Source organism: Macrosteles quadrilineatus, unplaced genomic scaffold, assembly GCF_028750875.1.
Source record: "Macrosteles quadrilineatus isolate MER2022 unplaced genomic scaffold, UCM_ALF_1.0 Scaffold_3__2_contigs__length_128488019, whole genome shotgun sequence".
Lineage (NCBI taxonomy): Eukaryota > Metazoa > Arthropoda > Insecta > Hemiptera > Cicadellidae > Macrosteles > Macrosteles quadrilineatus.
Genome location: NW_026542596.1, coordinates 120,535,947 through 120,551,575, shown reverse-complemented (window position 1 = coordinate 120,551,575; position 15,629 = coordinate 120,535,947). Strand labels below are relative to the sequence as shown.

Below are 15,629 nucleotides of genomic sequence, written 5' to 3'. Positions count from 1 at the left end.
AAAATATTCTTGAATAACTTACAGTAACCTACGGTAGTTAAATTGTATGTGCTGTATGTAGTAATATTTTGGTAATATATTTCTTGAATTTTTGTTCATCACTGTAAGCTCAGTGCCAGAAATTTTAGTTAGAGGCCTAATATTTGTAGTTTATAAAATATAAAGTATAAAGTGTGAAATTTTTTTTGTTTCCAATACTAAACAGGAAGTACAAATAATTAGAACAAGCAGCTGACAAAATCTTATCAGGAAGTACACTCGGTAACCAATGTAACTTTTGTACATTGAACCTCTTTCTTATCTTCTGATTACTTGAGTGTTTTATATTTTGTTTCAGTGATATTGCCGGATTCTAAAACTCATCATTTGTTAAAATGTCTCTTCCATTTTCCGTGTTTGTGAGAGGATTTTCCAAGTCAACGAGTGTTTCGGCTTCAATAAACCATGTGACAGTGATTGGAGGAGGGTTAATGGGCTCGGGGATTGCTCAGGTATTTAATTAGTTTAAAAAATCTATTGTTCCACAAACATAGTGAATTGTGTAAAATTATGTTCAACCATTTAATAGTATTCATATGTTTTCCTGTGCAGATAAGTTCTAAGCCTAAGGCTCATCTCATTAAACAACTGTATCATATTAAAATAATTTACGACAGCATGGTCTTCATGCTTGTTGTTTTATGTACTTTTTTTTGTTATTTTTGCTGATATAGTCTGCTATCAAAGTAGTATTATTTTTACTATTCAAATTATAGCTATAGTACGCCTAATTCTAATAGATAAATTCTTGTATAATTTGTTAATTCAATAAATATTTGTATACTAGGCTATATACCTATATACTCTAAATAGGAATTTACGTATGACAGATTGTAATTTTTTAAATTTTATATTTCACTTGGAGGTTCAAGTTTGACAGTTAATTTGCTTTTGCAACCTGTTAAAACAAATCGGATTTGGTTAATCAACGAATTAAATTTTATATGCATCTTTTAGCGAATTTCCCTAGGGAACCTATTATAGTAGGTGGCTTGGTAAGACCTAGGCCCGGGACCGTTTTACTTTTTCATGTTAAATGTCCCCAGAGACCAAAAACATCATTCGTTCAAATTTTTACATATGTATATTATATATATCCATGAACGCGATAACATGAATATTTTTTGTCCGATTTTGATTCAATTTGGTTTGAAGGTGTAAGGCAGGCTAAACTTGAATGAGTTCGCAAACCAGCATGATCGGACAATGGGAACGGGGTTTTACGGGTGATTTTATTCGGTAAAAAATGGTTTTTCTAATTTTTGACCCTCAAAACACAAAATTCCCCATTTCTCTCTAGACCTTTTTAAAGAGCTCAAAAAAACAAATAATTTAAACTTAGTATATTGAAGTATTTTTGTACGGTTATTGGTAGGCCTAACAAAGAAAATTCAAAAAATTGTATAGGCCTATTTAAAATTCCCATGTTATTCTTATGGAGAATATTGTAAAATGGTGTAGTTTGCTTGTTTATTGATATATATGGATCAAACTTGGCTAATTTATTTATTTTATACTAAGCTATTAATATTTTACTAAAAAACTTACTTTATTAGTTTCCTTGTGTAGCAGCAAACCTAGGTAGGCCTACTTGTTAAACCTAACGATATTTAAATATATTTTATTGAAAATCAAATCAGACTAATGAAAATTCGCTTAGTCGGCAGGTTTGCTGCGACGGTGGTATTTAGGTTTATATACATAATTTTTAAGGTTTGTTGTAAGCTACAAATAAATAGTTTTAATTACAGACTCAAAAAGCTGGTATACTCAAATAAACTAACAAGAGAAACAGTGGTTATGACAGTATAAATATGTTTTGTCAAAATCATTAAGTTTATGTTTTTGATGACAAGCATACGGTAGTTGAAATATGCATAGTTAAATGTTTTGATCATCTTTGGAGTTGAAATGGTAGGCCTAAACACAGTTTAAATGTAAAGCAGTACAAAATTGAGATATTAAAAAATATAATTTATTGTTTTACTTTCAGTGTATATCACACGTTATTTTAAGTACCATCTTTACTTTAACGTTTAATCTACCCTAATAAGTTTCCTGCTTCTCTCGTAGGTTGCAGCCCAGGCTGGTAATAAGGTTACATTGGTCGAGGTGAACGATTCGGCTCTGCAAAACGCTACTAAGAGAATTGAGGACAGCTTGAAGAGAGTAGCAAAGAAAGTTTACAAGGTGTGTTTAAAATAATTTTTTTGGAAAATTCAAAAGTAATAAGGGGTTCTCATTAACAGCCAAATATATTACAGTAAAACTTTGACCAACCAAAATAAAGGAGGCGAGGCCACTTCAGATAACCTTTTTTTGTTAATCAATGGTTGGAACTTTTTTTCTGTTCAAATAGGCTATCTCTAACTCCATACACAAAATCTATAATTTTTCAGTGTGGCAGATTGTGTGTAGACATTTAAAAATATATAAAGGCTACTTACTTACAGTCTCGCAAAATCTATATCTTAAAATAATGGACAATGGTTTTCTGAACTTTATCTTTATTGCGGTATGAGATACGTGTCGTCTGCTACATTACACTTTGTAGGCTAAGCCGAGCCAACTACCTGAACCACGGCAGACAAATTTGGGGTTTGGTTTAACGATGTGTGGTTAAAATGTGTTTTCTGTACGTTACCGGTAGAAATACCTAGTTAGTGGTGTGTTCTCCTAAAACATATTTTTTTGAATTCAAAAACCAATATTTCTTTGGTAATTGAATAAATCTCTGACTAAACTTAATAAGAACAGATGTAGCTTGAATTGAGATAAGTATTTTTCTTGAACAAATGTCATAGTATTAACGACTAAGTCGTTAAGTTTAACGACTTTTTGGATGCCTGGGCTTCTCTCCTTGTGACATGGAGTTTACGCGATTGTAATTTTAAAATGTCACATTGTTATGTAATATTGTAATATATTGCTCTCAATAACCATCGTACTGTCAAGAATCTATCATGTATAAATTTAAAAATTTATTAAAGAAGATGACTTGTTTAGGAGAAGCCAGCTGACGGCGAGACTTTCCTGAATGAAACCAAAAGCAGAATCAACTACTCGACTGACCTCACAGGGTCTGTCAAACAGACAGATCTGGTGTTGGAGGCTATTGTAGAGAAAATGACTGTCAAGCATGAACTGTTCTCTAAAATAGACCCGGTAAGTTGGCATAGATAAACACTGTTAAATGCACCGACATTTGCTCATTTTCCCCACATTAATGTCTATTTAAGATTCCAACCTACTACAATAGAACTCCAAGAATCTCAACTCCAATCATCTTGCCACCTAATCAGAGCACCTCAAGGAGAAAATAAACAAAATTGTGACATGAAAAAGCTTGCAGTAGTGATGGTCAAAACTGTAAATTCTGAATCTCGAAACAGAAACTTTTCCAAAGTTTGATTGGTTTTGAGATTTGAGATTCGGTTTTGACACATCACTAGTTTTGCAGTAATCCTTAGCATATTTAAGCAATAACAGAAGATATTTTTATGATCCCTTCATTAGAATTTTGCTATTTTGTCATACCTAAAATAAATTTTTACATTACGCTGTTTGTAGGTCGCTCCTCAAAGTGCAATATTCGCATCGAACACATCATCCCTGTCTATAACTGAGATCGGCTCTGTGACCAAACGCAAGGACAAGTTTGCCGGGCTGCACTTCTTCAACCCCGTACCTGTCATGAAACTGCTGGAGGTAGGCACCTTTGAATGTACAATTAAGTTTTATATTTAAAATGGCAGACTTTTCCTGTTAACGACTGCCACTCTTTAAGACGTTCTATGTAACAAAACACAGTTGAAGTTTAAGGTTATGCCTCAGTTCTAAACACAACCTAAAATAACCTAACCCAAAACAGGATTTGTAGATAATTTATCCTCAAAACAAAAACCCATAGTGGTAGTCATATAACGAAAAAGGTCCTAAATCCTCATTATTCATTGAAATTTGATTCTAAACTCAGTAAGCCTATGTCCCCACGTTGATGCTATTGTGTGACTATTATATAATTGTACAGTCATGTTTATAAATTTAATTTTACTTTTTCAACAGATAAGCCCGTTTTGTTTAATTTTTGAGTCTCCAACAAATCTGTATTCATGTCTGTAACAGTAGCAGAGTTGTTATGTGCTTTTATTTTAACTCTGACGATTGCAAAACCAATTGGGAGAAGGTAGCCTATGTTATTTAATCTAGTTGCAGTGTCAGTGAGATGATAATTTGTTCAGTGATAATTTCAAACAATAAGTTGTGTTAGATGGTAACATGGCATGGAACTGCTCTGAGCATCAAAATCATATACCCAAATTGTGAATTAAATAGGAAGGAAATTCTACACATGTTAAGTTGACAACTTCATTATATTTTGACAGGTGATCAGAACAGTTGAAACTTCAGACGAGACGTTCACCAAGTTGATGGAGTGGGGGAAGGCCATCGGCAAAGTGACCATCACGTGCAAGGACACTCCTGGCTTTGTTGTCAATCGTTTGTTAGTGCCTTTGATGGCTGAGGCTGTCCGTATGATGGAGAGAGGTGAGAAAACTTAACCTTTGGAGTTAAATCGGAATTGTAGATCTGGCTATTAGCAATAAGTCCTCCAATGATGAAGTGGTTTTAAGGTGCCCGCCTTCAAATATGCAGGGTTTGTAACAGGTTATTTTTGTAATTTTTTTGGCTCTTGGTTATTTTTTGTAATTTTTTTAAAATTTGGTTATTTTTTTATTTTTTGGAGGATTTTGGTTATTTTTTTATTTGTTAGGGCAATTAGGGTTTTATTGATCAATTTTGATGAAGCTCGTAAAACTCATGAAATGCCCCCAATGAAGAGGGGTAGGATTAGAAACATAAACCAAAATGAACATAGATTTATATTCTTGTCTTTGTACATTTGATTCTGTACCTGTGACTTTATACTTATTTGTATGTGTACATATTGTTATGCTATTTAAAATTAACAATTTTTTAAAATAATTAATACCTGTTTTATTTGGTTTATGATACTTGTCAACCTGAACTGAGGGGGAAATTTCCTGCTCCAATCAGTTTATTACAGATTTGTAGTTAGCGTCAAACTAGCCAGTTTCAACAATTAATGAATGAATTAAGTAGATTTTCTGGCTGGTTAACCAACTTAACAATATCAAAGTGTTATAATATTTTGTAACTCTCTCGTTCTCTGTATAAAGAGTAAGAGATTTACAAGATTGCGACATTAAGTTCAAATGTATATAATGATTTATTGTATTAATTTAGGTGTTCACTTAATAGGGCTGCTGATATATTAAATATTTAAGTAAATAAATACAACTGAGCACCCTGTATATTATATTTTATAAAAAGAAGTGACATGTTTCGGACATTAGTCCATTTTCAAACTTCAAAATACATTAAACACTTAACTTTGATTTATTGCTATTTCAAGCAGTGTGAATTCGCTTGTATATCTTGAAATAGTTTGTAAAGAACCTATAATAAACCTAATAGGCCTAATTAAGAGTTATGTTTGACTTTGATGTTTTATTCAATACATATTTTTAATTTGGCATTAACATTTATCTAAGTAAAAAATGTTAGTATTAGGATATTAATCATATTTGTTTTTGTATTTTTGTCTAAATAAATGTTTAAAAAGGAAAAAAATCGAAAAAAGAAAGGGGAGAATGGGAGGATTTTTTTCTATTTTTTCATTTTTTTATTATTATTGCCTTAGTAGATTATCACTTACCTAGTTCAAAATTATCCTATGTAATTTTTATTGCCTACATATTTTTAATATCCCAATAAAATGCCGGTTTTTGTAATTTTTAGCGACATTTTGGGTTTATTGGAGGTTATTTTTTGGTTATTTTTTTTATAATTTTTGGTTATTTTTTTTATTTATTTTTACCTCAAGAAATGTTACAAGCCCTGAATATGATGGTTGCTGGTTTGATTCCAAGCAAGATCGGAACTGGACCCAGACTCTCATTTGTCATTGGTCTACCAATTAGTGATGCTATCTAACAAAAGGTCAACATTATATAGGTACTAAAAAGGCCAGGGTTATGGACTGATCTCTTTCAAAACGTATAAAAATGTCAATGGCGTAGACAAACACAAAAATATGCCAATTTTTCTGTGAATAAAATGTTTTGTTATTATATCAGAGTTTCTGACTAACCTATCACAATTTTCAACCTCTACATCAGGAGAGGTTATAATCAAACACTTGCGCCAGATTGGACTCTTTTCCATACAAGGAAACCTGTTATCCTCACAAAAATCCTTACAAACAACTCTGTACATCAGTTGATTATCATATCACTTTGCACGTATAATGTCCATTATATTTAGGTTTTGTCCCTACAAAATTGCATTCAGAGATAGCTTCCTTAAAAGGAAATAACAAAACGTAAGCAACGAATCCTAAAGTTTTAATCGTATTCGTTGTAGAATGTGTGGAGGGTTTTACAAATGACAGGATTATCAGGTTTGATGACTCTGTAGAGTGTTTCGTTGACCTTGGCCTCCACCAAGCTGCGTATCCGAGTCTTGAAGTAGTTAAGCGCAGATGAAGTCACGGAGCTAGTTACAGAACTGCACAATTTGCAGCTTGAGCGCAGTCTAACTTCAAAGTCTCCCATGCGCAGAAACTTGACACTGTTGATGTTGATGAAACACAGGGATTTGTCTCCCATCGTGACGTCAACCTGCGACAATAAACCTTACTAGGCTGCTCAAGTGCAGAAGAATTTATAGAAATTTACAACTTAATCCACTTGCTAGGGGGGTTCCCGTGTGCATTTTATGTATAGAAAAACACCCTAAGGGATCATGTAGGTACTATGTGGGTTATCATTTTTCACGTGGGTGCCAGCTTGGCAGAGTGGGCATAACCTCATAATCCGCCATTTTAAAATTGGCGGCGGCATTTATTACATGAAACTCATTGGGAGCTTATATCTCGAAAACGGTAATATATAGCGAGTTACTTTTAATACAAAAAATGTTGCTTACACAATAAGGAACAACTTTTGTATTTACAAAAATGCCCTAAATATAACTATCTAGGAGTAGTTGAGCAATTTATGTTAATTTAACCTATACATTTTTACTCTGTTAAACAAAAGAAAATTCTAATATCTTTAAAAAAAACTGTTTTTTAAATTTGGCACATAGCACTAATTGCTCTTTACATCTAAGGTCTAAATACCCCCGTCGCAGCAAACCTGCAGAATCAGCACACATTTACCTGGCTGCATTTCTACTAAAATATTAAAATTGACAGATTGATTTCCTATTTAAATGACATTGATTTGTAATGAGTACTTAAGTTTGTTGCTTCAGGGAAGGTATTGAGGTGTTTTTTATATATTTTTATTGAAATAATGATAGCTTAGTATGAATGAAACAAAATTTTGAAATTTGACTATAATATATCCATAAACAAGCAAACTAAAACAGTTTATTTATTCTCGATAAGAATAACATGGGAATTTTAAATTTAAAATTTTTTTAATTAACTCCGTAACCTTTGGGCATACAACGCTTCAATATACAAAGTTATTTCTTTTTTGAGGTCTACAAAATGGTTTCGTTCATTATAAAATTTCGTGTTTTTAGGGTTGAAAATCAGAAATGTCCATTTTTACCCCATAAAACTCCCCATAAACCCCCGTTCCCATAATCCGATCGTGCTGGTTTAATAGTCCGAATTCGTCTGAAAACGTAGGTTTACACGTTTGTGATAAATTTCATTAAAATTGGATCATTTTTGCTCCAGTTATCAAATGAAGTCGTAGTTCTGTCTTTGGATACAGATGTCGTAGTGTTGGCTTTACACTTTATGAATGGATTCTCTTCGGAAGGTTTCCATGAATTGTGGATGCGACTTGGTACAGCCAGAACTTCATGATATGTACTAGTTCACATTATAGCAAACAGGCTTGGAAGTAACCTTTGCTCAGTTCTCCCAGCACTCCATATTTTAACGGGCTGTGACTTTGCCAGCAAATTTGGAACAAAGTATGCTACCCTAAAATGTAATCCAAGTACTTTGCTAATGGACTTTGGAAAAGATGGGGAGGAAGAGATAGAATAAAGTTTGAAAAACACAGTGAAGTATCTAGTTCACATTAAAAAAAAGGATACTCAGTGTGAAACTATGAATGATCTCAGACACTGGATATAAGTACACTGTCACTGTACAACGAATACTCTTAAAGAACTGCATCCTTTGCTCGTGAAGAAATTCTGTCTGGTAGAGCTACTAGACAGCCTATCTTACGTGCTTTTTACTGTACATACATCCAAATCCATTGCATGGAAGAACACGTTTTTCAACTCGATCCTTTGAGTTTTGGACACAGTGATGGTGGTTACTCTTTGCCGCAATGCTCACAAGTATATTGTGAACAGTTTCATTTTTCTGATGACTATAAAAGGTTCCTCTAACTCAAAAGACTTATAATTTAGATCCAATAACTGCGCTCAAATTTTATGATCCACGAAACTAGTTCAATATCAATACAATCAGTCCAAAGCAGCCTACCACCAAGGACAATGTCAAGGTACTGGTTGTGTTAACAAGACGTCAATGCTTGACCGATGCACCAACTTTGCCGCCGGTCCCGTTCCCGCTCCATCGCCGTTTTAATAATAAATGTTATGAATTATAATAATAATTTCTATTACATCCGAAGATGTATTATTATTTGTAATAATACAAATGCATTATATAGAAAGGATTATATTTATTTTTATATTTGTATGCGTCATTTAATAACAAAAAAATAATTTAAAAATATTTTATATTATTTTAATAACTTATATATCTTCCAGAAGCTTCTCGAATGCTTTTTGCAGGTTTTTTTACCTTAAATGCGAAGAAAAATTAGTACTATGTGCCAATTTACAAAATAACAGATTTTTTATAATTATTAGATTTTTTTGGCAACAGAAATGCAGCCAGGTAAATGTTTGCTTAGTCTGCAGGTTTGATTCGGTGGGGATATTTAGACCTTAGATGTAAAGAACAATTAGTGCTATGTGCCAAATTTAAAAAAACGGTTTTTTTAAGATATTAGAATTTTTTGTCAAACAGAGTAAAAATGTATAGGTCAAATTAACATAAATTGCTCAACTACTCCTAAATAGTTATATTTAGGGCATTTTTGTAAATACAAAAGCTGTTCCTTATTGTGTAAGCAACATTTTTTGTATTACAAGTAACTCGCTATATATTACCGTTTTCGAGATATAAGCTCCCAATGAGTTTCATGTAATAAATGCCGCCGCCATTTTTAAAATGGCGGATTATGAGGTTATGCCCACTCTGCCAAGCTGGCACCCACGTGAAAAATGATAACCCACATGGTACCTACATGATCCCTTAGGGTGTTTTTCTATACATAAAATGCACACGGGAACCCCCCTAGCAAGTGGATTAAACTGGCAGTTTTCTCCTGAGGGTTTCCCTGGCACAAAATCTCAAAAACTTTAACACAGATGAAACAAGGGATTTGTGGCATTCACTTGCACACAAAAATAAAATGGTAATTTTTTACGTCCATGGGTAATCCTTGACTTTTATAGTTGTTATTTTTGCAAAATTGTCTGTCTATTTATTACTAAAAAGATTAAATTTAAAAAAAAAAAACTTTTATTCAAACTTTTATTAGCAAATCTTGCAGTAAGGAACCTGAAGGTGCCAACAATATTTGTTTAATTTACTTTTTTGACAAGTCTAAGAATAGGTTGTATATTCATCCTAATTCCCTTTGATACGTAATATTCAGGCCTGTAATTTAATTTCTTATGGCTTCCAGTTTCCTCTGTCAAACCCATTTTTGGAATTTAACTCAATTAAAGTATTCTCATGTTTTGTAACTGTGTTAAGTATTTAAATGTTGGTTTAAGAATTATTTTGTATGCTTAGAATTTAGTTGCACACATTTTTAGGTTCAGAAAATATTACCCTTAAAATATTAAAGTCAGTTTTGTGTTGACAACTATTGAGGGTTACTCGTGTTTTCAAGTTTAGGTGTGTTGTTAACGACTTGCCTGGATTAAGTTATCCATAACTGAAGTTTCTAGGCTGCCTGAAGTACTGAGGCCCGCTACCTTGACCTTGTATTGCTCATAACTGACTGTCAAGTATAGGAAACTTATCTGCAACAATCAATACCTTCGGATACATGTTGAACTTATGATTTAGTAAAGTTGGGCAGTGATGACTAGAGCTAAAGACTTGAAAGCTTAGTTTTTCCACCATCACATCCCAGGACGCTAGGCTTTAGTCCGGAACTGCTTTCACATTACTTCAAGACTAGTCCTAGAGGGTCGTGGCATTATCACTTGGATAACATCTATTGTTGATTGGCTGGATTTAAACCTGGGACCTCGAAGATCAAAGCCCTGCGCTCTATCACTAGACTAGCTCGCTCCCCTCCAACATAGCAAACAAGCATCAGTAGCATTGTGAGTTGAAATATCCGTTGCCTAAACTAAATTTTACCAGAACTATTTATTCACTGTTTATTCAAATCAGCGCCCCTTTCTTCAATTGTTATGGCCAAGCTCATATCAAATCAATGTTAAATGAAGTTACAAAGCTCTCCAATAAAGCCCTCTAGAATATACAACAAACTTAAAAACATGTACAATAGGTATACGTTTGATTTCTTTGTTGTAACAAATTTACGATCATAACTCTCAATGATAATATACTGGATGAATTCAATATTCAATATGCACACAAAGTGTTTCATTTCATACCATCAACAGTTTTATACAGCTCATTCAAAGGAAAGGAATATTTTTCTTATCATTCTACTGATATTGCTTATCCTTTTTTAATTTTCAATTGGTTTTAGTCAGACCAGAACCAAAGCTCCCATAACATTTAATAGCATTTATACACTCATAATTTATTATTCACCATGGCATGGCCTTAATATTATGTACTATGGTTTGTCAACGGGTGTAATACCAATTATTGAGGATAATTTAAACCAGCCACTATAAGTCAAACCAATATCTGTTACAATTTACTGCTTGTATTTAAAGGAAAGCAGAGTGGCTGGGTAGGATTTGTGTTGATAGTTTTGAGTCGTGAGGGATGGACTTAAGATAGCTTACCAGTTACCTGAGAAAATTAGAGTCTAGAAACTGATAAATACACTAATAAAAGAACACAAAACATAAAACTGGTATTACGTTCTAATATATGACATCTCCAGGCAGTAGATTGATGAAATATATCAGTAAATATTACTTCCCTCAAGGTACAGTTTAAGAAAAGTCTGATAAAACTTCGAGCTAGGACTTGAAAAAAAAAACAACTTTACTCACCTCTAAAACAATGTTAACACTATTATTGAACACCTGGAGATTTACATCGCCCCTTCTCCTGATGCTGTTCAGTCTAGCCAAGTTGCCGAAGTTTGCCTCCACTTTTCCATGATCGTAAAGAAACGAGGAAGATATGTTGGTGAGCCTAATATTGTCCGGGTACTTGGAGATCAGCTGTTGCATTAAAAAGTCTGCAACATTGTTGATCAGGTGTTGATCGCATTGTTGTGACCTTGATAAAGGACAGAGAAACAGAAGTAGTAGTAGTACCAACATTGCAGCACTGACTGGCCAGACTGAAACTGGGGTCAAGTGAGTAAACAAAGCAATTACTCATACAATCTGAGTCATCAACTTCAATTCCAGAAAATGCTGAATTCGACTAAATGACGTCTTTGTCAGTAAATTGTGGGACATGATGTGTCATTGCATTGTAAACTTTGTGTTCCACTAGAAATATTAGTGTTTGCACTAATGAAAGCTGAATTTTTATTTATTTTATGAGGTTCGCTTTCTAAATAACTTTTTACATATTTGTTTTAGTTTATGGAAAGTTTTATCTTAGACTCATTTTACAAATGCTTTCAATATACAACCAAAAGGCACATTTCTCAAACAGAGGTGTTTACCGTTTATTTTGTGTTTATTTTCTTACTCAAATTGTTCTTATTCAAAATATTTGTTTGGTTAGACATTTGGATGTAGATAAATGTTGTTGCTTGAACATATTTTTTTGCAAATAATTGTAGTTAACCCAACCATAATTAAAACTAGTAAAACAGGCCTATTAGGCTATGTTATGACTAAAAACTTTATAAAATTGTGAAAACAACATAAGTTAATTGAAAAAGAAACAGTGCAAATCAAACAAAGGAATAAAATTTTTTTAAATTTTTACAATTAATTCTATAAAAAGATTATATATTTGATAGCTGAGAATGTCTGAGTCCTCAAAACATAAATGTATGTATTTAGTTAGTTGTATAAGAACTAAACTGAGTTGTGTCATATGTTTACATGTGATGTATCACAATCGTGTAAACTTCGTGTGACGAATAAACATTAAATTTTATTTAATTTCACAATTTTCTGATTTTAAAAAGTTACCTAATTTTATTATAGGCATTTTCCTTTACTGTACCCAATATGTGATGCAATTTTCAATTGTGCTGATTTTTCTTTTTAATAACAAACTAGTTGTAAGTGATCTAAAGTCGCATTTAAATTTTACTACTTGTAGGCATTTTTTCTATTGGTGTATTTCCAAGTTACCCTTGGCGCTACAAGGCCTTGTTTATAATGCTTAACCTATTTTATTGTCCTGTAATCCAAAATTGACAAGGTGTTTTCTGCAGGTGATGCTTCAGCCAAAGACATAGACATTGCCATGAAGCTTGGTGCAGGTCATCCTATGGGACCTTTCGAGCTAGCAGATTATGTCGGCCATGACACCACCAACTCCATCCTTACAGGTATGCATTTCATATACAACACACTCTATAAAGTTGACTGTATCTTAATTAGCAAATGTATTTCACTGTGTTTAAAGAACATTTACCGCATGAAAAGAAACAAGTTTGTGTAAGGGGTGAAAAATATGAAATTGTTTATGGTTAATGTTTATAGTGATGGACAAGACCTTTGGGCGGGACCTTTTATCTCGAAGCTTTGGGCGGGATTGAAATACTAACGGAATATTTTCAAGACAAGATTTTAAAAAAAATTTATTTAATTAAAAAAACACTGCAAAATGTTTTTGCAAAACGTAAATTGCAAACTTCTTATTTAAAATTTTAAAAAATTTCTAAAAATTAAAAAAATTTTAATTTAAAAAAAAATTTAAATTTTAAAATTAAAAAAAACGTGAAGTATTTTTGCAAAACGTAAATTGAAAACTTTTAATTTAAAATTTAAAAATATTTAAAATTAAAAAACTGAAGGTGTTTATATTAGTCTAGTTATTTATTCTTTACATGGAAAAATATTGCTTCAATTGTTTTATTATTTATTTTGACATAGCAGATGAGAAGTTTTGTTAGTGTAAGCAGTGTGAGACATGTTTTACTACTGTAACATAGCCAAAACAAGTCACTCCAAAATCATTTAAAAAATAACACAAGACTTAACAATTGTGACTTGATACTTAACTAGTAATACTGTTGGTTTTTTTTCAAAGTTGAACTATATACTAACTGATATCTCCATGTTTCCTATGCCGAAGAGTTATTTTTAATAAGTTAGGCCTTATTAAATTTTTTTTATATACTGATTTTTTTAGTAATGTTTTTTAATAAAAGATTTTAAATATTTTTGTCTATTTACTGTCAAGTTTTAAAAACTTGTAAATATTTTTGAACTTAAAAAGTAGATATTAATGTTTTTTATAACTTTTCATTAAATCTAGTCCCAAAAAAAATCCCGTCCCGCAGGAATTAAAAAAATCTTGTCTCGTCTGAAGTGAAAAATCTAGTCTCGTCCATCACTAATTGCTTATAATATGAATTCGCTGTAAACTGAATAAGTAATTTTTTGTACTGTATAGCATCTTTCATTTGGTCAATTATTCCTAGTTGTGACCAAATGTTTTTTTATAACTGTTAGATTAATTGTTTGAAGTTCGTTTTCGGTGGTGGTAAGTTTATTTTGTTTGAAAGATATTTGCAGACAATTTCTATCAATGATTAACTCAACTTTCATTACTATTTGGGATCTGAATTCTGACTCTGTCATTGCGGGAAAGAAACCTATAAAATGAGATTAGTAAACAAACCGGGTACGCCTGGAAACACAACAGATGAAAACAACCATATTTGATTTGACCGCATGAATAAAAAGACAAAGAAAAATGGTTTTTTGTGTGGTTAGGTCTTAAATCGATAAAAGAATTTGCGTATGATTGATTTGTGGCATTCTCTTCTTGCAGGATGGTATGAGAAGTTCCCAGACAACCCTTTGTTTGAGCCTCTCAAGTCGATGCAAGAACTGGTCAAGCAGGGCAAACTGGGAGTCAAATCTGGTGAAGGCTACTACAAGTACGAGAAGAAGTAAACGCTAGACAAACATCTACCTATGAAAGACTGATCTGAATTAATCAATGTATCGTACTTTTGTCTTATATACGTAAGTTTGTTTGTATGATCTAAGGTTTATCTAAAGTATGTTGCTCTTAAAATTCTCGAACAGAAAGTCTTGGCAGAAATGATTGGCGAATATTCTACCAATGACATGTTTTGCTTCAGCTAGTTCACAGGAGTACAATTGAATTTATCGACCAAAGCTGTGCTTTGATTGATAGTGTAGTTGATGTGTGCGTTAAAGGTTTCTACAGATCAGAATGTTTACTTGAAGTAATAAGACATATTTAAAGTTAAAATATTAAATCATGATCCAGTGCACCTATTTGAAACACCGATTAGTGTATTGAACATTTTTTAAATTTGAATGTTAAATAATTGCATTGTTAAAAAAACATAAAAATGAGTTAACACCTCAATTTTATCTCTTTGTACTCAATGTGTCATGATTATATTTTAAAGAGTGAAGTAAACAATCTAAAGTTAAGTACTGTATGCCTGTCGTGAAACACAAAAGATTGTGATATTTTAAATGTTTTGTATAATAATTAAAGACTGAATGTTCAAATTGGTTTAAGGCTATTTTGTACGATTTTGTATGTTGGAAACAAGTAAATAATTGGATTAACACGTTGGGTGCTGATGACGGGAATTCCCGCAATTGCTTAACATTGAAATAAATGCAACTTTTATGTTCAAACATGTCGACAGCACGAATAGTGTTAAACTAAAATAAATGTTAATGAAAATGCTGCCCTGAGGCTGTAAGCTGAGTGAAGTAATTTTTAATTGATAATTTCTACTTTAAAAACACATGTTGTTATGTCTAATTTAAGCTGACCTTTGACTTTTATGTACTAAATTCATTGTTAAAGGCTATTATTGTCCACAATCGTTACAAACTATTTTTCTACAGAGCAAATATATGCATTGTTACGTATCCGTTTTGATTATCTCTACCCCTTAATCCTTCCAAATTTTCCTATCCGTGATCCATTGTTTACGAGGTGTCACTTCCAGGCAGCTCCTATCAGTTGTATTTCCACTAATGACAAGTCAACGATCTCTGAATTTGTAAACAGATTTGGAGGTTAATCCTGGCAACAGTCCATTCAAAGCTATGGACTGGACATATTTGTGTTTTGCCATTTGTCTAGGTAAGTCAACATT

The 15,629-nt window shown here is 32.4% G+C and overlaps 2 protein-coding genes across 2 annotated transcripts; one reads left to right on the top strand and one right to left on the bottom strand.

Moving 5' to 3' along the window:
• Nucleotides 1–337: 337 nt before the first annotated feature.
• Nucleotides 338–15,337, top strand: LOC128990055 (hydroxyacyl-coenzyme A dehydrogenase, mitochondrial-like). The gene is made up of 7 exons (XM_054412286.1): nucleotides 338–491; nucleotides 2,113–2,229; nucleotides 3,046–3,204; nucleotides 3,610–3,747; nucleotides 4,425–4,587; nucleotides 12,741–12,857; nucleotides 14,309–15,337. The coding sequence occupies exons 1-7, from the start codon at nucleotides 375–377 to the stop codon at nucleotides 14,431–14,433; spliced, it is 936 nt and encodes a 311-aa protein (XP_054268261.1). The 5' UTR covers nucleotides 338–374; the 3' UTR covers nucleotides 14,434–15,337.
• Nucleotides 6,462–11,672, bottom strand: LOC128990056 (uncharacterized). Its single transcript, XM_054412287.1, has 3 exons — nucleotides 11,386–11,672; nucleotides 10,096–10,203; nucleotides 6,462–6,743 (listed from the first exon to the last, which is right to left on the bottom strand). Exons 1-3 carry the CDS (start codon nucleotides 11,659–11,661, stop codon nucleotides 6,468–6,470), a joined length of 660 nt encoding a protein of 219 aa, XP_054268262.1. The 5' UTR covers nucleotides 11,662–11,672; the 3' UTR covers nucleotides 6,462–6,467.
• Nucleotides 15,338–15,629: the final 292 nt, after the last annotated feature.

What these genes read in the sequence shown, in the direction of transcription:
- LOC128990055 (XM_054412286.1), top strand. Translation starts at nt 375, where the DNA reads ATGTCTCTTCCATTTTCCGTGTTTGTGAGAGGATTTTCCAAGTCAACG. An exon ending in TGGGCTCGGGGATTGCTCAG is followed by an intron (nt 492 to 2,112) that starts GTATTTAATTAG and finishes CTTCTCTCGTAG; the next exon opens with GTTGCAGCCCAGGCTGGTAA. An exon ending in TGTTCTCTAAAATAGACCCG is followed by an intron (nt 3,205 to 3,609) that starts GTAAGTTGGCAT and finishes CGCTGTTTGTAG; the next exon opens with GTCGCTCCTCAAAGTGCAAT.
- LOC128990056 (XM_054412287.1), bottom strand. Translation starts at nt 11,661, where the DNA reads ATGTTGGTACTACTACTACTTCTGTTTCTCTGTCCTTTATCAAGGTCA. An exon ending in GTGTTAACATTGTTTTAGAG is followed by an intron (nt 10,204 to 11,385) that starts GTGAGTAAAGTT and finishes TGATTGTTGCAG; the next exon opens with ATAAGTTTCCTATACTTGAC. An exon ending in TTATGGATAACTTAATCCAG is followed by an intron (nt 6,744 to 10,095) that starts GCAAGTCGTTAA and finishes TTATTGTCGCAG; the next exon opens with GTTGACGTCACGATGGGAGA.